This window comes from Eschrichtius robustus, chromosome 13 (genome assembly GCF_028021215.1).
Source record: "Eschrichtius robustus isolate mEscRob2 chromosome 13, mEscRob2.pri, whole genome shotgun sequence".
Classification (NCBI taxonomy): Eukaryota; Metazoa; Chordata; class Mammalia; order Artiodactyla; family Eschrichtiidae; genus Eschrichtius; species Eschrichtius robustus.
The window spans coordinates 91,744,581-91,766,438 of NC_090836.1; the positions used below are offsets into that span (position 1 = coordinate 91,744,581).

Below are 21,858 nucleotides of genomic sequence, written 5' to 3' on the forward strand. Positions count from 1 at the left end.
GATCATACGTTACACCACAAATATGAGTCTGAATAAATTTAAGAAGACTAAAATCATATAAAGCATCTTTCCTGACTACAATGTTATGAAACTAGACATGTTACAAGAAGAAAATTGGAAAATTTCACAAATATGTGAAGATTAAACAACATGCTATTGAACAACTAATGTGTCAAAGAAGAAATCAAAAGAACAATGAAAATGGAAATACAACATACCATAATTTATGGGATGCAGCAAGGGTAGTTCTAAGAGGAAAGTCCTTAGCAATAAATGCCTACCATCAAGAAACAAAGGTTTCAAACAAACGACCTCACTTTACACCTCAAGGAACTAGAAAAAGAACAAAGCCCAAAATTAGTAGACAAGGAAGAAGATCAGCATGGAGATAAATGGAATAGAGGCTAAAAAGACAATAGAAAAGATCAATGAAACCAAGAGCTACTTTTTGAAAAGATAAAACTGACAAAACTTTTGCTTGACTCAGTAAGGGAAAAAAGAGAGATGAGGACTTAAAATCAGAACTGAAAGGTGAAATGTTATAATACCTCAACACCCCAGAAATACAAAGGATCATAAGAGACTACTATGAGCACTGTACATCAACAAATTGGACAACTACCAAGACTGAATCATGAAGAAACAGAAAATCTGAACACACTGATTACTAGTTAGAATGTTGAGTCAGTAATCAAAAACCTCCTACTAAAGTCCAGGACCAGATGGCTTCACTGGTGAATTATACCAAAATTAATACCAATCCTCAAAACTCTTCCAAAAAATATAAGTGGAGGGAATACTTCCAAACTCGTTTTAGAAGGCCAGCATTACCCTGACACCAAAACCAGATAAGGATGCCACAAGAAAATTAAAGGCCAATATCCCTGATTAATATAGATGTGAAAATCCACAAAATATCAATATTAGCAAACTGGATTCAACAGTACCTTAAAAGGATCATAACACCATGATCGAGTCAGATTTACCCCAAGGATGCAAGAATGGTTCAACATCTGCAAATCAATATGATACACCACATTAACAAAAAAGATAAAACTCAGGATCATCTCAGATGCAAAAAAGCACACTTGACATATTCAACATCAATTTATGGTAAAAACAAAGTGGGTATAGAGGGAATGTACCTCAACATAATAAAGGACATATATGACAAGCCCACAGCTAACATATTCAGTGGTGAAAAGCTGAAAGCTTTTCCTCTAAGATCAGGAACAAGACAAGGATGCCACCACTCACCACTTTTATTCAACATAGTATTGGAAGCCCTAGCCAGGGCAATTAGGAAAAATAAAAATCCAAATCAGAAAGCAGTAAAATTGTCACTGTTTGTGGATGACATAATATGTATAGAAAACTCTAAAGACTCTTAAAAAATTTAGAACTAATACAGTAAAGTCACAGGATACAAAATAAATACATAGAAATCTGTTGCATTTCTATACACCAATAACCAACTATCAGAAAAAGAAGAAAGCAATGCCATTTACAATTGCATCAAAAAGAATAAACTACCTAGGAATAAATTTAACCAAGGAGGTGAAAGACCTATACATAGCAAAGTAAGACATTGATGAGAGAAACTGAAGACACAAATAAGTGGAAAGATATTCAGTGCTTGTGGAGTAGATGAATACTATTAAAATGCAGGAACTAACCAAAGCAATCTACATCTTCAGTGCAACCTCTATTAAAATTCAAATGGCATTTTTCACAAAAATTGAATAAATAATCCTGTAATCTGTGGGGAACCACAAGAGATCCTGAATAGCCAAAGAAATCTTGAGAAAGAACAAAGCTAAAAGCACATGCTTCTTGATTTCAAACTATATTACAAAGCTATAGTAATCAAAACAGTATGATACTGGCATAAAAACAGATGCACAGATCAGTGGAATAAAGAGCCCGGAAATAAACCCACACATATGGTTAATTTACAACACAGGACCAAGAACATACAATGGGAAAAGGGCAGTCTCTCTTCAATAAATGGTGTTGGGAAACTGGACCACTATCTCACACCATACACAAAAATTAGATTAAAGACTTGACAAATAGACCTGAGACCATAAAACTCTTAGAAGAAAACATACACAGTAATTTCCTTGACTTTGGTCTTAGCAATAATTTTTTTGGATCTGACAGAAAAAGCAAAGGAAACAAAAGTAAAACAAGTGGGGCTACATCAAACGAAAAAGCACCTACACAGCAAAAGAAACCAACAAAATGAAATGAAGAGGTAATCTACAGAATGGGAGTAAATATTTGCAGATTATGTATCTGATAAGGGGTTAAGATCCAAAATGTATAAAGAACTCATATAACTCAACAGCAAAAACAACCCAGTTTAAATACAGATAGAGGATATGAAAAGACATTTTTCCAAAGAAGACATACAGAAGCCACAGGTACATGAAAAGGTACTCAACATTACTAATCATCAGGCAAATGCAAGTCAAAACTACATCAGATGTCACCTCACACCTGCTGGAATGGCTATTAATCAAAAACACAAGAAATAATGTGTTGGCAAAGATCTGGAAAGAAGGGAACCCTTGTGCACTGCTGGTGGGAGTGTAAATTGGTCCAGCTACTATGGAAAATGGATGAAGATTCCTCAGAAAATTAAAAACAGCACTAACATATGATTCAGCAGTTCTACTTCTAGGTATTCATTTGAAGGAAATGAAAACACTAACTCAAACAGATACATGAACCACCAGTGTTCACTGCAGCATTACTTAAACAGCCAAGACATGGAAACAACCTAAGTGTCTGTCAATGGATGAATAAAGAAAATGTGGGGACTTCGCTGGTGGCGCAGTGGTTAAGAATCCGCCTGCCAATGCAGGGGACACGGATTCGAGCTCTGGTCTGGGAAGATCCCACATGCCACGGAGCAACTAAGCCCGTGCGCCACAACTACTCAGCCCGCAAGCCACAACTACTGAGCCTGCATGCCACAACTACTGAAGCCCACGTGCCTAGAGCCCATGCTCCGCAACAAGAGAAGCCACCGCAGTGAGAAGCCCACGCACCAAAACGAAGAGTAGCCCCCGCTCGCCGCAACTAGAGAAAGACCACGCACAGCAACGAGGACCCAACGCAGCCAAAAATAAAAACAAATAAAAAAAGAAAATGTGGTACACACACAGACACACGAGTCATAATAAAGAAGGAACTCTTGCCATTTGTGACAGCATGGATATACCTTGAGGGCATTATGCTAAGTAAGTCAGAGAAAGACAAATATTGAACTGTATGATCTCACTTCTGTGTGGAATCCAAAAAAAAAACCCCCTACCACCCAAGCTCATAGCTATAGAGAACAGACTGGTGGTTGCCAGAGGTGGGGAGAGTGGGTGAAATGGGTAAAGGGGGTCAAAAGGTATAAACTTCCAACTATAAAATTAAGTCCTGGGGATGTAATGTATAGCATGGTGACTATAGTTAAGAATACTGTATTATGTATTTGAAAGTTGCAAAGAGTAAATTTTTAAAGTTCTCATCACAGAAATTTGTGTGGAGTGATGTTAACTAGACTTATTGTAATCATTTCACAATACATACAAAATCTAGTCATTATGTTGAACACCTGAAACTAATGTTATATGTCAATTATATCTCAATTTTTTAAAAAAAGGAAAGAATGTAAAACAAAAAGTAAAGATGTGCCCCCTCAGGCAAAAGACAAAGACAAAATATATCTTAATTGCCTCTGTCATAGCCAAAGTATATCACATCTGACAAATGTTCTATTTCTCCTAACACAACTTCCTCTCCTCCAGAATGAGTTAAATATAACAAAAAGAAATATTATGACTATATTAAAAGCAAAGTAGTGACTCATAAATATGGTTTCCTAGAACTCTGTGGTAGGTTAATTGGGAGTACTCTCTGAAACAAGACCTGTAAGGAAAGAGGGATGCAGAATTATGTGGAGGGATAAGTTGAACTGATAGGGACTTTCCACAGATGTCCCATTCAGATCTCTAGCCCTAAAGCTGAAATGACCCTCCACAGAAGTCCTAAACTGAGGCACTGTCACTGAGCCTTTACCTGTACACCGACCAGTCATTTGGTTTAGACTGCCTGCAGGAATGAGCAGGCATTGTCTCCCTGGGCGAGGCAACTGCCATTAAGCTGAGAGCCATCTCCAGAGAAAAATTCAGCTGTGAGCAGTCATAGGCTAGCACCTCTGGAAAGAGCTTGTTATTTGTGAAAGGGATTCTAGGTGGTACATCCCAGCATCCACTACACAGTTCAACATCTATTTCCACAAATGCCAGACTAAGAAATACAGATCACAGAAAATCCCAAGGAACTAAGTCACTGAGGAAATATTGCAGCAATAGCCAAGAGAAAACAAAGTTGTACCCGATTTTGGGACTATTTTTTTTTCTCGAGGAACATGTGTGGATTACAGAAAGGCAGCTAAAGGCCTGAAAAGCCAAGCATAGATTTTTTTTTTTTTCCTTTTTTAACAGTGAAGTGCTAGTGGGAAACAACTGGTATTGAGAGGCATCAAGTAGGTAGGTGGTGCTTGAATAACCTCCCAAGGCTTTGAGTTGACCTAGAAGTAATGACTAACCAGAAACTGTTCCTCCCACAAACAGATTGAAAGCCAGTTTTGAATCATCTGAATTATAATTCATTAATGTAATCCAGGATTGCTAATACCCTTACCTGCCTACCAAAATGACAAATCATTTGGAAAACAGAGGAAGATAGCATCATATTGGGCCACACATTTTCATTATAGTTTGATATGTAATAATCAGGGCATAAAAATAACCAGGTACAGAAGGAAACAAAACATAACTGAAAACTGGAAAAAAAAAAAAAAAAAGACAATAAAACACACAAGAGATCCAAATAAAGGAGTTATTGGAAACAGATTTTGCAATAACTATCTTTAACATGGTCAAGGAAACTTAAAAATGGAGAATTTTGGCCAAGAACTAGAAATTATATTTAAAATATAGAACCTAGAACTGAAAGACATAATAATAGAAATGACAAACTCCATAAATGGCCTTAACAACAGATTAGATGTAACTGAAAAGAGATTCTCTAGAAGTAGAGGAGAAAAAGAAGAGAAAAATGGGACAGAAGCAATATATGCAAAATTATTGGCTAAAAGTTTTCCAAGAATAATTAATGACACCAAATTAATGACTTATCAAATGACAGATTTGAAGGCACCAGTAACCCCATGCAGAATATACCCAAAAAAACTGTATCTAAGCACATTACGGTAAAGTGCTGAAAACTATAGCAAAGGCTAAGGCACAACCACAGTGAGGCAGGGAGGAGAATTTATCTTTAAAGGAGCAACAGCTCACCTTACAGATGAATTCGTAACAAAAATAATGGAAGCTGGAGGATAATAGAAGTATATAGTCCAGGTACTGAAAGAAAATAGCAGCCAAATCTGAATTCTACACCTAGCAGAATGATTCTTCAAGAACAAAAGTGAAAGTTATTTTCAAATAAAAAACCCAGAGAACTTCCTGTCAGGAGGCCCACACTAGAATAAATGGAAGAGGCAAATATTAAAATACACAAAAGATAAATAATTCTGTGACAAAAAGAAATTGAATCTAAAGAATGAAAGTGCCTGGAAAGTATTGGTCAACATGTTTTTATTATAATTTTTGATATGAATAGTCAGGGCATAAAAATAATCAGATAAAGAAACAAAAAAACATAATTGAAAACTGAAAAAAAAAAATAGGAAGTGCTAAAAGAAGATAGTAGCCAAACTTGAATTCTATACCTAGCAAAAATGTCCTTCAAGAACCGTAAGGTGTTTCCTGATCACTATAACCTAAAATGGGGGTTGGTGAGTTTTCCAAAAAATAGCCAGATAGTAAACATTCTGGATAGTTAGCTAGCTGCGTCTGTCACCAACACTCAACTCAGTTGTAGCACAAAAGTAGCCATAGACAACACATAAATGGACATTAAAAAGTGAGAGAGAGAAAAGGGAGACTGTTCCTTCATTTTCAAATACTGAATGCCTATTCTGTATCTAGTGCCATTCAGGCATGGGGAGATTCAGTGTGAATAAGAAGTCTTTGCTCTCCACCTAATGGGACAATTCTAATTACAGATTTTCTTCCTATTAAAAGTGAATTTTAGCAAGCAGTAAAAATTAGTTTGATTTATGAGACCCAATCCTAACTTGATAGAATAAAAGAGCTATCAGTTCATGAACCATTAATATTTCCTGTTTAATTCATGAATATGACTTCAATCATTTTAGTGTGAATCCTGCAGAATATCACTCCAAGTCAGACACTGGTATAAAGGTACAGCAACTTGGGTTCACCAAAATCTCTCTAGAAAGGACAACAGGCTGAAGGATGGAGTAACTATTTTGGTTTTCTTTGTTTTGATTTGGCTTTATTTTATTTTTTTTTAAAGGTTGGGGATCCTTTTGCTTTTTTTTTTACTTAATTTATTTATTTATTTATTTTTGGCTGTGTTGGGTCTTCGTTTCTGTGCGAGGGCTTTCTCTAGTTGCGGCAAGCAGGGGCCACTCTTCATCGCGGTGCGTGGGCCTCTCACTATCATGGCCTCTCTTGTTGCGGAGCATAGGCTCCAGACGCACAGGCTCAGTAGTTGTGGCTCACGGGCCTAGTTGCTCCGTGGCATGTGGGATCTTCCCAGACCAGGGCTCGAACCCATGTCCCCTACATTGGCAGGCAGATTCTCAGCCAGTGCGCCACCAGGGAAGCCCCCGGATCTGCATTTCTAACAAGCTCCCAGGTGATGCTGATGCTGCTGGTCCAGGGACCACACTTTGAGAACCACTGCTGCAGCCATGAGACAGTCACTCTGTGAGTGTTAAGTGAGAGGTGCAGGTAACACCTTTTGCTCATAAGGCATCATCTTTGAAAGCAGAATCCCTTTTTCTGTCCAATATGACACGGCTAGAGAAAGCCCGCACGCAGCAATGAAGACCCAACGCAGCCAAAAAAAAAAAAGTAAAGAAATTTCAGTTTTATATAGACATATGGCTCTGCTTAAATATACATATAACTCATATTATTATACATATTAATATGTATAAGAATTCATATTTAACACATTTTTGACTGGAGATGTATTACAGCCACAGGCATTAGCTTCTGCAAAAATCCACCAGTCAATAATTTGTTAATACATATAAAAATTTTAAATGGTAAAATAAGGGTGACATTCCTATTTCCAACTTGGAAAGTACTAGGTCTGATGAATGCTAAAGCAAGGAGGTGCATTCAGAGCCAAGAGGATGTGCCTCTGAAGCTATTCCTTAGAGTAGATCTGGACACCTGGGGTCAAAGAACTGGCCTAGGCTTCCAGTTGCTGCCAAAAGCCAGCACAGGCAGAGGGTGAGACATCTGAGCAGACAGGCAACAGAGGCAGTCAAACCCAGGAGACTGGGGAACATGGGGATTCAAAGACAAGTCAGGATTGTAGATTTAAAAGGAAGCTCAACTGTGCCATGTGGACTGAGAAAAGAGTTCCAATTGTTTCCTACCATAGGGATATACCACTCTTAAGTGTGGATAGATCTGATCCCAAAGATTAGTGGCCTAGAGAGAGTGCCTATCTGGAATGGAAAGTGGGAAAACAAGATGTAGCATTATTTTCATCATTGGTGGTTTGTTGGTGATTGGTGTTTTCATTAGGTAGTATGTGGAAATGCTATGGGGTTGATCCTGTCTGTCAAAGTGAAAAATCAATACTAACTTTAAAAAAAAAAAACCAACCTAGATATAGGTAGGCTCCAGCTAATTATATATCAGAATTCAAATTCACTGAGACCAATTATTTTAAAAGCAGAATCAACTAATTTTGCTGGGGGGACACATTACACAGGAGTAATGATCAGGCCTTAACTGTTCAGGACAACCCCAACAGTACGTTATAAAGTTCATTACGTCTTAAAGCTCATGTCATAAACATGACATCTTAAAGGTAGTACACACTTTTTTTTTCTGGTCTTTTCAAGACAAGTAAATTAACAAAACAGAAAAAAATATAATGTCAGAGCAAACATCCAGAATGTGGGTTCAAAAATAACCTTCTATGTTTCCATTTCTAGCTATGACAAATTAGCTTGTTATGCTCTTCCACTGAAAACAAGAAAGGCTGAACAGAATGCATGCAACATCTACTTGAAGTCATTGGAGAGTTTATAAGGCACCCGAGACTTGAGGGGCAAAGATCCTGGGAAAAGAGACCTGTAGAGAAGCAACCTAGGCTGGTTTTCTTCTCACGCATTTACTAATTTTTATGTTGTGTGAGGTGAGAAACTAAAAGGGAAAAAAATGTAGGTGAAAAGTACAGCAGAGCATTCAGCAGTCTCACAATGCTAAAAAAAACAAAAATTGAACTTAAGGACCTCAAGGAGGGAGGTTTCCAAACACTTCATTCAGGCTCTTATTGTGACCCCTAGACTAGAAGTTGAGGTGAACCAGACGCAGAGCCAGCTTTATAAAATCAGAAGCCCAGCCTTGAATAAGATCAGTTCTTGACTGGATTGAGATGTTCCTGCTCTAGTTGTTTGCTAGAGAATATGGTGAATCCTCTCTGGAAGAGGATAATTTCATCCACAGCTTCCAGTTTTTCATACACAATCTCCAGCATCCCATCAAAAATTACCAAGCATAGGGACTTCCCTGGTAGTCCAGTGGTTAAGTCTCCATGCTTCCACTGCAGGGGGCACAGGTTTGATCCCTGGTCGGGGAACTAACATCCCGCATGCCGCTCAGTGTGGCCAAAAAAAAAAAAATAATAATAACAAGCATACTAGGAAATAGGACCAAAAGAGAAATGGACCTGAAAGGAATTCACACAATTGACTTCTACTGGACACAGACTTTGAAACAGCCAAGATTGATACATCCAAGAAAAGAGAAAACAAGACTATGTCACCAGAAAACTGAAATCTGTAAAGAATTAAATGAGAATTCTAGAACTGATATATTAAATAGGGAATTTTATGTATGGGATTAATGAAAAATTAGACACAGGTGAGGAACGATTAGTGAACTTGAGGGTAGGTCAACAGTAAATATCCAGGCTAAGTACAAAGAGAAAAAAGTATTTTTAAAAAATCATAAGATACATATTGGACATGGTACAAAAGTCTAAACTACATGTAATTGGAATCTGAGAATGAAATGAGAGAGAGTGATATTCAAAGAGATTATAGCTGAGAATTTTTCCCAAACTGATGAAAAGGCATCAAGCCAATAAGCACTTGCGGAAAAATGCTCAACATCACTGGCCATGAGGGAAATACAAAATAAAAACACAGTAAGATACCTCTTCATGCCCACTAGAAAGGCTATAATTAAAAATACAAGTGTTGGGCTTCCCTGGTGGTGCAGTGGTTGAGAATCTGCCTGCCAATGCAGGGGACATGGGTTCGAGCCCTGGTCTGGGAAGATCCCACATGCCACGGAGCAACTAGGCCAGTGAGCCACAATTACTGAGCCTGCGCGTCTGGAGCCTGTGCTCCGCAACAGGAGCGGCCGCAATAGAGGCCCGAGCACCACGATGAAGAGTGGCCCCCACTTGCCGCAATTAGAGAAAGCCCTCGCACAGAAACAAAGACCCAACACGGCCATAAATAAATAAGTAAATAAAATAAAATAAATAAAAATTTTTTTAAAAAATACAAGCGTTGGTGAGGATATGGAGAAGCTGAAACCTTTATATATAACTAATAGGAATGTAAAGTGATGCAGCCACTTTGGGAAACAGTTTGGCAGTTTCTTAAAAAGTTAAACATAAATTTACCATGCAAACCTCCTAGGTATATAAAAATATATCTACACAAAGACTTGTATGCAAATGTTCAGCAGCATTATTCATAATAGCCAAAAAGTGGAAATAATCCAAATGTCTATCAACTGGTGAATGAATAGACAAGATGTGGTATATCCGTACAATAGAATTCTATTCTGTGATAAACAAGAATGAACTACTGACACATGCTGCAGCATGAGTGGGCCTTTAAAACACACTAAATGAAAGAAGCCAGACACAAGGGACCACATATTGTATGAATTCCATTTACATTATCAGAAAAGGCAAACCTACAGAGACAGTGGAATAATGATTTCCTGGGACTAGGGGGTGAGAATGGGAATGACTGCAAATGGACACAACGGATCTTTCTGGGGTGATGGAAATATTTTAAAATGGGATTGTGGCAATGGTTGCACACCTCTGAACATACTAGAAACCATTAAATTGTACATTTTAAATGGATGTATTTTATGGTAAGTAAATTACCCTCAATAAAGCTGTTTTTTAAAAAGATGAAATAAAGACATTTTAAGACAGAATGTCTTAAAACTGGGAAAATTCATTATCTTTAGACCTACATTAAACTTAAAAATGAAAAATGATCTCAGATGTGAACATGGAAATGCAAGAAAGAATAATGATCAATACAGGTAAATTTAAATAAATATTATTTTATAAAACAACAATAATAATCTTGTGTAGAATGTAAGATGTCTGTAAAATTAAAATGCCTGACAAAAACATAAAAGGCTGGAAAGAGACAGAGTAAGGTATTCTACAATACCAACATTCTTTTAAAAGCGATAAAAGTACTAATTGATATTACACTCTAATAAGTTAAAGACGCATGTTGTAATTTCCAGGCTAACTACTAAAAGAATAAAGAACATACAGAGCCAAAAGGGGGGAGGAGGAATGAATAATAAATACTTGGTTAATCCAAAAGAAGGAGAGAAAAAGGAATACAGAATGGAATAAATAGAAAACAAATTGTAAGATGGAAGATTTAAACCCAAATATATCCAGAAGTATAATATATATAAATGGTCTAAGTAATTAAAGGCAGATTATCCGAATATGTAAAAAACAAAACATAACTGTATGCCACTTACAAGAGCCACACTTAAACATAAGGATACAGAAAGTCAGGGGCTTCCCCGGTGGTGCAGTGGTTGAGAATCTGCCTGCCAATGCAGGGGACGCGAGTTCGAGCCCTGGTCTGGGAAGATCCCACATGCCGCGGAGCAACTAGGCCCGTGAGCCACAACTACTGAGCCTGCGGGTCTGGAGCCTGTGCTCCACAACAAGAGAGGCCGCGATAGTGAGAGGCTCGCGCACCGCAATGAAGAGTGGCCCCCGCTTGCTGCAACTGGAGAAAGCCCTCGCACAGAAACGAAGACCCAACACAGCCATTAATTAATTAATTAATTAATTAATTTTAAAAAAGAAAGTCAAAAGTCCTCAGAGTGGAAAAATATACACTATGCAAATATCAAGATTAATGTGATGCAGCTATTTTAATATCAAAATAGACTTTAAGGAAAGCTATTATAAAGACAGTGTCCTTTTTACAACGATAGAAGGATCAATCCAACACAAAAATACATTTCTAAATTTTTAAACATCCAGAAACATAGCTCCAAAATACATAAAGCAAAAATGATGACTAAAAGGAGAAACAGACAAATCTACAATCAGAGTGAAAATGTTTAATATACCTTTCTCAGTAACTGATACAACAAGCAGACAAAAAATTCAGTATGAGGCCTCGTTAACATGATTATCGAGTTGACTTGTTATTCACAGAACACTGTACCCAAGAAAAGCAGAACATATATTCTTTTCATATGGAACATTCCCCAAAATTGACCACATGCAGGGCCCTGAAGCAAGTTTCAACAAATTTTAAAGAACTGAAATTATTCAGTGTGTTCTCTGATCATCATGGAATTAAGCTAGAAATCAATTAGAAAAGATCAACAAGAAAATTCCTGAAAATTTGGAAATTAAGCCATTCAATTATAAATGATCCATGGGTCAAAGGAGAAAGCACAACAGAAATTAGAAAGTATTTTTAACAATGAAAAACAATGAGAGTCTAACATAAATTTTATAGGATGTAACTAAAGCTATATTGAGAAGATGATTTATAGCCTTAAACGCATATTAGAAAAGAAATAAAATCAGTTATTCAAGCAGCCATCTTAAGAAGAAAAAGAATAGCAATTTAAACCTGAAAATGTGGACAGGAGGAAGTAAGAGTAGGAAGTAACGTCACAGAGACAGACATACAATACAGAAAATCATCAAAGCAAAAAACTGGTTCTTTAGAATACTAAGAAAGCTGATAAACCCAGGAGCAATACTGATAACAAAAGACACACACAAGTTATCAACAAAAAAGGGGACATTGTTACAGATCCTAGAGACAAATAGTTAATAAGATGTGAACTTTATGTGACTAAATTTACACATGTATTTAAGATGGAAAACTTCCTAGAAAAACATAACTTACCAGAACTGATACAAGAAAAAAGAGAAAATATGAATACTGAAACACACTTAATATTCATATCCAACTGCCTGATAGACACATAAGCCAAGTCAGAGAACCACGGAGTTATCCCTGACTGCCCTGAAAGAATTTCTTCCCTCTTGGAGCCGTAAGGCTGATACAGTGATAGACCAGAAGCAGTCTGATCCTGCAGGTTACTGACTTAACAACACAGGTTGAATTCATAGCTCCAGCAGATTTCTTAAGTGAAAATTACAGTATTTGGGGGTAAAAGTGCAAAACTGAAAAGCAGAAGGGTAATATTTGAGAGGATTCTAAGAACTCCAATCACCCCCAAACCCCAAAGATTTCCCTGGCCAACAGCAGCAGCTCCTCCTCCACTACCTAATGAGAATGGTTTGGACTTTCTTGAATACCCTGCAATGACCACACCAAAATAAAATTCCAATTCCCCTCATTTACCAGTCCTACTACCTCCTACTGCCTCTAACCTATGACTAAGACAAACCCTCAACTTCTGTATAATTCCAAAGACAAACCTTGGAAAAGAAAGCTTATATATTAACAGAATTACAAGAATTTCCTAACTCCTGAGGAAAATGTGTCCAAAGGACTCTGAGGATGCTGGACTGGGAAGGAGAAACATAATTTAGATGAAACTGAATTTACTGCTTCGGGCACATTGCAATGCAAGTGGTCACAGGTGATGATCGAACTCATGTTCCAACCATGGGGGCCAGGTACAATTTTGTACCCATCCTCTAACAGTGGCTGGATCCTCAGTGCCTTGAAACCCAGCTAGGTCAGACAACTAATGCAAGATGCCATTTCCTTGTGGATCTATTTCCTGTAATATTTCTGGATACCAATTATTTGATCAGCATTCTTATTTTCAGAACACAGAATCCCCTCAAGCTAGTTTAAGCAGAAAGAATTTATTATGCAGTATAGATAGCTCACAGAATCACTGAAAAGGTTTCAGATGGAGTCCAGGCTGAATTCTAGGAATGACTCCCAATCCCATACCACGGAAGTGAGCTTGCAAGGTACAGTGCTGCTTCTACAATCAAGAAGCTACCTGCCACACCAGAAAGCCTCCATCCACATAGCCACCAGCTCCAAAACCACATCACCCTTGGTAAGACCCAAGCCTGCATAATAAATAGACGCCTCAGGCCCTGCTTCTGTCCCCACATAACTCACTTCTGAATCAAAGTCTCACACAAGTGCATCTGATCAGAGAAACTTTGGTTTTGTTCGGAATCTTAGCTCTGAAGGAGTCTGGGAAGCAGGCATCCTTTTTCATAACAACATGGTATTGCTTAGTATGAACGTGTCATAATTTATTCAACATTTCCTTTCTGGAAGACACTTAGGTTTCTTCTGTCTTTGCTGTTAAAAACACTGATGTCTACCTTTATCCTAACTACACACCTGTAAGAAAGGACTGTGATCCTGACTGTATCTTCTTTCTTTGCATGTGTGTATGCTTCTGGGCTTGAAACTGAATTTCCTGGTCATGAGCCACTGTTTTTCCATCTCCCTCCCCTACACTTTATCTCCCTCCTCGACCCCCCCTTAAAGTCTAACATGTTCCTTCCCCAAAGAGAACAAATATATACTGAATGAATGGATCATCCTGCTTTTCTTTTGCCTCAAAATACTACTTGCATTTGGGAATTTCAGATGCAAAATAGCCTGGCTCACTTTCTTTTTGCTACAGCATATCTGGGTCAGGCATCTTGAAAAAGTCCCTAACAGAATATTATGTCATCTCCCACGCTTTTGACTAATTCATTTTTCATAGCTGAGTGCCAGTTGTCTCTAACCAATTAAGAGCAATGGCCCATAATGGTGCTCTCTGCTTATAAAAATGCGTTTCACAACCCCAGCACAAATATGCAACTAGTAGAGCTAGCAGTGTGATGCAGCCTGAAATGAGGTGTCAGAACAGCAGCATGTGGATTCACATGCAAGAGAGCCCTGGAGGAGAAATATTTACATACATTTTAAAATGGACTTTTTAAAAAGTGCTCCCAGGCAGCAAAGTACTGAATATGAAATGTGCAACATCTTTATTTTTCTGAACTTCATTTTCAATAACCATAAAATGGGGATAAAATCTACTTTTATAATGCTCTACGAGGATTAAACAACTGTTAAACTAAAATATACTACTGCTGTTACAAACGATATCTGCAAATAAATGTGTCACAAATGTCCTAGAACATGTTAGCTAAGAAGGGCTGGAAGTTGTCTACTGACCAGTGATAGATCAGTCAAGAAGTAAATTTTCCCAAAGTCAGTACCCTTCTCCCTAAGTGATTTTCTCTCCTCATTCTGGCCATTAGCAGATCTTGATGTTTGTCCTACCCCAAAGCCCAACTCTAGCCTGTGCCTCAGCAAGTAGGCAGCAGCATGAAGGGGGTGGAGGGTGGAGAGGGCTGCTGCAGCAGAGGAGAAAACAAAAACCAAAGCATGCTTTCCACGAGCTCCCTAATTCGTGTATATAAATGTTTTGTCTAAATGGAATAATTTAAATGTTCTGTGTGACTGCCTTTAAAGACTTGTAGCCTGCCTATATGCCATGGTGAGATCCCAATTTTAGCCAGGCCACTATTGAAGAATCGATAAAGCTCGGTAGGCTAGGCGCAGACTGCCACTTACCAGCCATGTAACTGTGTGCCAATTACTTAACCTCTCTTGCACCTCTGTTTCTTCTTTATACTAGGGATCATCACAAGTCTACTGTGCAGGTTAAATGTGTTATTTAGAAAACATTTAGAACAATGCCTGCCACAAGTAAACACTACCAATGCAATTAAAAATAATCAAAAAGCAGCTATTGATTTGGTAAACTAGTCACTCTAAAATTTTTAGCCCTGGGACTTCCCTGGTGGTCCAGTGGTTAAGAATTCGCCTTCCCTGGGGACTTCCCTGGCGGTCCAGTGATTAAGACTGTGCTTTCCAATGCAGGGGACGTGGGTTTGATCCCTGGTCGGGGAACTAAAATCCCACATGCTGCGGGGCAACTAAGCCCACGCGCTCTAGAGTCCACGCGTCACAACTAGAAAGAAGCCTGCATGCCACAACGAAGATCCTGCACACCCGCAACTAAGACCCGATGCAGCCAAATATTTTTAAAAATAAATAAAAATAAAATTTTTAGCCCTTGATACACCATATTAACAAATTGAAGAATAAAAACCATATGATCATCTCAAAAAAAAAAAAAAAAAAAATTTTTAGCCCTGTTATCTCAAATGTATTGCCCCAGCCTTATTTTACTACACCACAGATCCAGGATTGTTTTATCCACTTTTCTTTACTATCCTTCTCTTAGTATGACATTTTCACTCCTGCTCCTAGATTTTTACTACTTCTTGTACCTGTAACACTTGCCATGGTCTGGCTTGCCTTGGGTATAGGTGTCTGCATCTGCATCTCGTGGGGTCTCCAAAGTTTAAGACTCCTGTGGACTGCTTCAGGATCACCTGGGGAGCCCAGGAGGCTCATCAGTAGGCCTGAGGCTGACCTGGACACCTGACTTTTCTCATTGCCTCAGGTAATCCAGCTGTGCATTCAGATCTCTGCAAAATTTTGAGTTTCCAGAGGACAAGAGCATAAGTTCTAACATTTTCTGTTCCTTTACAATGCCTTAATCTGTGCCAGCACTCAATAAATGTTTTGGGGGGTTTTTTGGTTTTGTTTTTTGTTTTTGCCAATAAATGGTTTTTGAAAGAAAGTTGTCCTTGTCTGAGGATGACATAGGCCTGTGGGCTTCATGACTGTCAAGTGTGTATATGCAAGAAATGCAAAGGAACAAAAACATAGCTGAGGAGCAATTCTATCCTTTCAGCAGTCCAGAAATCTGCCAGTGGCAAAACACACCACTACAGATTGTTACTGCTATTATGTTGCTCCTCTATGAAGCAATCATCATAAAGATGGTCTATTCGGTTGGACAGTATTTAGTTTGCCAGGGCTGTCACAACAAAGTACCACAGACGGGCGGGGGCGGGGGGCTTAAACAAGAGAAATTAATTTTCTCACAGTTCTGGAGGCCAGAAGTCCGAGGTCAAGGGGTCAGCAGAGTTGTTTCTTCCAAGGCCTCTCTCCTTGGCTTGCAGATAGCAATCTTCTCCCTGGGTCTTCACATGATCTTCCCCCTGGGTCTCTCTGTTCAAATTTCCTCTTCTATAAGGAGACCAGTCATACAGGATTAAGGTATGCCCTCAGGACCTCATTTTAGCTTAATCACTCCTTTGAAGACCTTATCTCCAAACATACTCACATTCTGAGATACTGGGGTTAGAATTTCAATATATGAATTTTGAAGGAACACAATTCTGCCCATAACAGATGATATCACTTATATACCTGAAGTTATGTTTTTGACTCTAAGATGCAGCTTGGTGATCAGGTAATACAAGTTTACATACTTAATAAAGGGCTGATAGCTCTGGCAACGTTTATGTTCCTCAAGACACACTAGGAAGTGTGAATATAGGTCAATAGGCTGAAAAGGCTGAAGCAGACTAGATCCTGTCACCTCTTTGCCCTCTGACTTACGGAGGAACTCAGCACACATGCAAGATTGCAACTCGCCTTTTAAGGAAGGAAACAGCAAACATACATATACTGATCTACAAGAAGACTGCAAACTAAATAGTTTCTAGGCTTTGGCCTTGAAAACTCAAGTCGTGCCAGTTTGACTTGTCTTACTAAAACCTAGGACTTCTTGGGTCATGAACAGCCATATTTTAAGCATAGAAATCTGTGCTAGGATAATCTAAAACTAAAGAATATTAGCCAGTGCTCACTGTATGTTGAGCACTGTGCCAGCCCTTTACATGAATTAACATCAAACAATACTATGAAATGGGAACTCTTATTAGTAGTCTCTGCTTACAGTTAAGTAAAAAGAGGCACAGAGAGGTTACATAACTTGACTAAGCTTTCCAAACCATCGTGCAGCAAAGCCCAGATTGGAGAACATTCAGCAGGGCTACAGAGCCCACACTCATAATATCCTGCCTCTGAATGTGACCGTTTACCCAACAGCAGACTGATCCCAGCAGCAGCAACAGATGAGGCCACCTGCAATGGGCAAGGAAGGCTCAGAGTAAAATCTTGTCAAAGGGGCAGCTACTAATTTACTCAATCTTGTGAGAATGACTTATAATGTGTCACTTAAGTCTAAGAGGTAAAAAAAAAAAATGGAAGACACAGTTGTAAGCAACAACAGCTACATTTTCACTTAAACTATTTCCCAGAATTCCTCTTCTATTGTTTTACATAAGGTTTAACTATTTTGGGCAGCACTTAAACTAGCACCTGGAAATGAAGAAATTTAACCCAGTGTGAGCCAGAGTTAAAGGGAGAAAGGGTGCTTGTAGTTCTAGCACCGGTGGTTTCCTGGGGACAGGAGTCGCTGCCACCAGGACGCCTTTACCAGCTCAAAAGGCTGAGCTCAGAGTTGCCTCAGTGCCACCGGAGCTCCCTGATGACGCCTTCACGACCCAGTGTTGACAGCCACCGCTAACCACCATACCTCACCAACTCCCTCAACTGCAGACCTGTAGTTCTCCAAGGAGACAGCAAAGTAAAGGCACTACCTTAGGAAGGAAGAGGGCAGGGATGAGAGCTGGAAACGCAGGGAGCATAGTTTATTTAAGCACTGTTATGCAGAAGCACGCAAAAATATAACTTCAAAGCTACAGTACTTAGGAAATACTTTCTCCACTTCTGACCTTAAGAAAAACTCAAGTTGTACCTCATTTTCCCCTAAAAAGACTCATTCCTCTCCCTCCACAAAATGAGATTACAAGAGGAATCGTATTTTTTAAAAAGTTTTTATTTTAATCCTTCCCAGAGGAATACAGATTTGAATGAAATACATTCATTCCATAAATACATTAGCAGCAAAACCTTCCCACCAAGGTTCTCTCTACTCCAGCCCAGAGGTCGTGCCTTAGAGCAGGAGAGGATGTTCCATCAACCGTCAACTTCAAGATGTGTTTGCTTCTTGCTGAAAGCAGGAGATGCATGAGAGAGACAAGGTGAAAGATCAGATGGGTAGATGAATTAAGCTGGGACCCTGAAAAAACACCCTCGTGGTGACCATTTAACCTTCTGCACTTCCCAAATCCTTTGGCATCCACCGTGCTTAATTGATGAGGTCCTTCATTGCAGACAAGTGGGAAGGCCTAACCTTGCAAATGCACCAACGTGTCATCTGTCATTCTGAGTTGGCAACATTTTAATGGTGTCTTGATCCTTTTCATAGGGTAAGCCAGATAGGAAGGATCATTCCCTCCTTCCTTCCATGGGCCAAGGTACCACTTTGCCAGCTGAGTCCACATGTCCTTGTTATCAGGAGACAACGCAGCACGCATTACTTGGCTTGCTACACCCCCAGATCCCCTTTGTCTGGGTGCTGGAGGTTTCACTGGAGACAGAGACATGTCTAAACCTACAAAGACCTCTAAGAAACCACCACCAGATCTCTTACCCCAGCTTCCATCAAAGCTAGTTTCTTGGACAGTGGCCCAGGCATCTCTCCTTTTCTTCTCTCCATCAGTGCCTATTGCCTGGTTGCTCCCTCTTTTATCTGCCCTCTAGGTACCTGCTGAAATTCTGGGAAGCAAGATCTACCCTAAATTCCCAAGAAGCCAGGAGAGATTAAGGTAGGTGGTGCTTTAAACTTGTTAGCTGCAGTCAAGAGTAACAAGCTTAACGTTGTTATATTCCAATCCATTCTGGGATGAGCTTAAGTCACAAGTCTGCATAAAACAAAACACCAGAACCATAATCAGGACGACTGTAAGGCAGGGACCAAGTTTAGAGTGCTACCAAATCAGTGGGTTGGGAGAAAAATGGAATAATGAAAGAATTTAAAATAAATCTGATTTGTTTGGGCAGAGAGCAGCTCTGACTAAGGCATAAATGTATCACCCAATTATGTAAATAAAGAATAGATCTCAAAAGTTGACACTTTCCTCCGCATATGCCACTTAAAAACAGGATACATGCTCTTTTCTCAATCTTTCTTAAAGTGTTTTCATTAGGATACTCTTCTATAAGTGCTTTATCCGTTCCCATTTAGTCTGTTTTGACTGTTGGCTGGAAGGAAATCAGAAATTATTTTACATAAAAACCACTGTAGTGGATAACTGGTTATGTGTGTTTTTCCCTTTTGTATTTTCCATCCAAAGTAGCTGGCTTCTTTTTCTTTTATTTATGTGTAGACAGAGATTCATCTGCTGGATACACAGTACTGTTAATCCGACAGTCTTCTGCCCCCACAGAGTCTGCTAGCTCCTCCTCCTCCGAGTCATCTTCCTCCTCCTCCTCCTGTGCTGATGAAATGGAGGTGGGCCCTTTGCAGGTTTTCAGGTGTCGGGTGAGATGATATTTGGTTAGATAAGCCTTTGTACATTTTTCACAGACATAATCCCGTTTTCCTTCATGTGAATTGAGATGCTTCTTTAAGTGATTTGTTCTCAAGAACAGCTTATCACACTTGGGGCACTTGATCTGGCGTTCTCTAAGAGGAACACAAGAAAAAAACATTTGATTTGGGGTTACAAATGACAACTGAGGCACACACTTATTCTGCACAACCTCAGACCTTTGTCAGAGAAGCTCTACCCAAGTAGAATCAATTTTTTTTTTACAGGAGATATATCATATAGAAGAGTCATAAAACATTTGTAGTTTAAACACCACAGACTGATTTTGTTTTAGAATTCTATGTAAATGGAATTGTACTGTATGTATCTCTCCTTTGTTTTGCTTCTTTCACTCAATATGATGTTTCTGAATTTCAAGCAAGTTGCTGTATCAGTAGTTCGCTCCCTTCCATGGCTGTAAGCTACTTACAAATATACCACAACTTATCTGTGGCACTGGCTCTGTCTGTTGTTAATGGGTATTCTAGTGGTTTCCAGTTTTTTATCACCACAGGCAAGACTGCTATGAACATTTCTACACTGGTTGTGTGGATTTGCATACGCATCAGTTCCTCTAGGGCAGGGGTCTGCAGCCTGTTAGGAACCGGGCTGCACAGCAGAGGTGAGCAAGAGAAGCTTCATCGGCCGTTCCCCATCGCTTGCATTACCGCCTGAACCATCCCCGTCCCCCATCCATGGAAAAACCGTCTTCCATGAAACCGGTCCCTGGTGCCAAAAAGGTTGGGGACCGCTGCTCTAGGGCATATACTCAGGAGAGGCGTAGCTGGATCAAAGGATATGTACATCTTCAATTTTACTAGATAATGCTAAGCTGTTTTCCAACATGGCTATATCGATATACGCATCCATCAACAGCCATTTGAGAGTTCCTGTTGCCCCACATTCTTACCAATTGGAAAACTCAAATTTGAAAACATTTGCCAATTGACCAATACACAATGGTATCTAACTATGGTGTTACGGTAGCCCCTACAACAAAAAATTATCCGGCTCAAGATGTCACTAGTGTCAAGGGTGGAGTAAACCTGGCCTAGACATTTAGAGCTGAAAAGAAACTTAGGGATCACACAGAGCAGGAATTTTTAAACTTTTTTTTTGAGCAGCTGAAGCCTATGTCTTAATGAAAGACATGTCCAATATGTGAAACAAATAAAAGGGGGTTAAAATCCTTGATGGAGTGTGAGGGTGCAGTGGAAAGTTCTGAAGCCTGGTCTCCTTAGCATTTCTACCACCTTCTCCCAGCAGGACATAGCAGAGAAGAAGTCTGTGGAGCTACAGGACAGGGAAAACTCAGTCTCTGCCTTCATGGAGCTTACATTCTAGTGGAGGACTCACACCATAAACAAATTAAAAATATATAATGTGATATCAGATAGTAATAAATACTATTAAAAAAAAAAATGAAGCCAGGTAAGAGTGACAGAGTCCTGTTTTAGATAAGATAATCAAGGAAGGCCATTCTGAGGAAATGACGAACTTAAGCAGAAACCTGAATGAAGTGAGGGAGGAAGAAAGGGAGATATCCAGAGGGAGAAGTTTCTAGGCAGAGGCAGTACAGTGCGAAGGCCCTGAGACTGTGTTCAGTATGCTGAAGTAGTAGCAAGGGGAGGGCCAATGTGGGTAAAATAGTATAGTATGAGAAAAGCAATAAAAGATGGAGTGGGACACGTAGCCAAGTACCACTACCACATCATGAAGGGACTTCTAGTCAATGAAGAATCACGACTGGAGATGTGCACAATCTGACTTATGTTTTAAATGTATCACTCTGGCCACTATGGACGAATACAGCATGTGTGTGTGACACCTGTGTGTATATCTGTGTTGGGGAATGGATGAGAAGAGAGAAGAGCAGCAGGGAAGTCAGCTGGGACACTACTGAAGTTGTCCATAAAAAAGATGCTGGTGGTTTCAACCAGGCAAGAGCTGAATGAAGGAAAGAATGGAAGACTGAGTTGAGGATGACTCCAAGGTGTTTGGCTTGAGCCACTGGGATGAATGGTGGTATCATTTTCTGAGCCGGTGAACACTGGGGAAAAT

At 39.3% G+C, this 21,858-nt stretch overlaps 1 protein-coding gene across 6 annotated transcripts in view; it reads right to left on the reverse strand.

The window, feature by feature from the left end:
- PRDM4 (PR/SET domain 4) overlaps window positions 1-21,858 on the reverse strand; it is a 45,067-nt gene that overhangs the window by 2,252 nt on the left and 20,957 nt on the right. For 4 of the 6 annotated variants that reach the window (XM_068561806.1, XM_068561807.1, XM_068561805.1 and 1 more), the window contains one exon: window positions 18,183-19,892. In XM_068561806.1, the coding sequence (XP_068417907.1) occupies window positions 19,580-19,892 (313 nt within the window). In that variant the 3' untranslated portion in view covers window positions 18,183-19,579. Of the gene's footprint in view, window positions 1-16,396; window positions 16,541-18,182; window positions 19,893-21,858 lie in introns of those variants that run through there. The other 2 variants (XM_068561809.1, XM_068561810.1) reach the window with 2 other exon arrangements.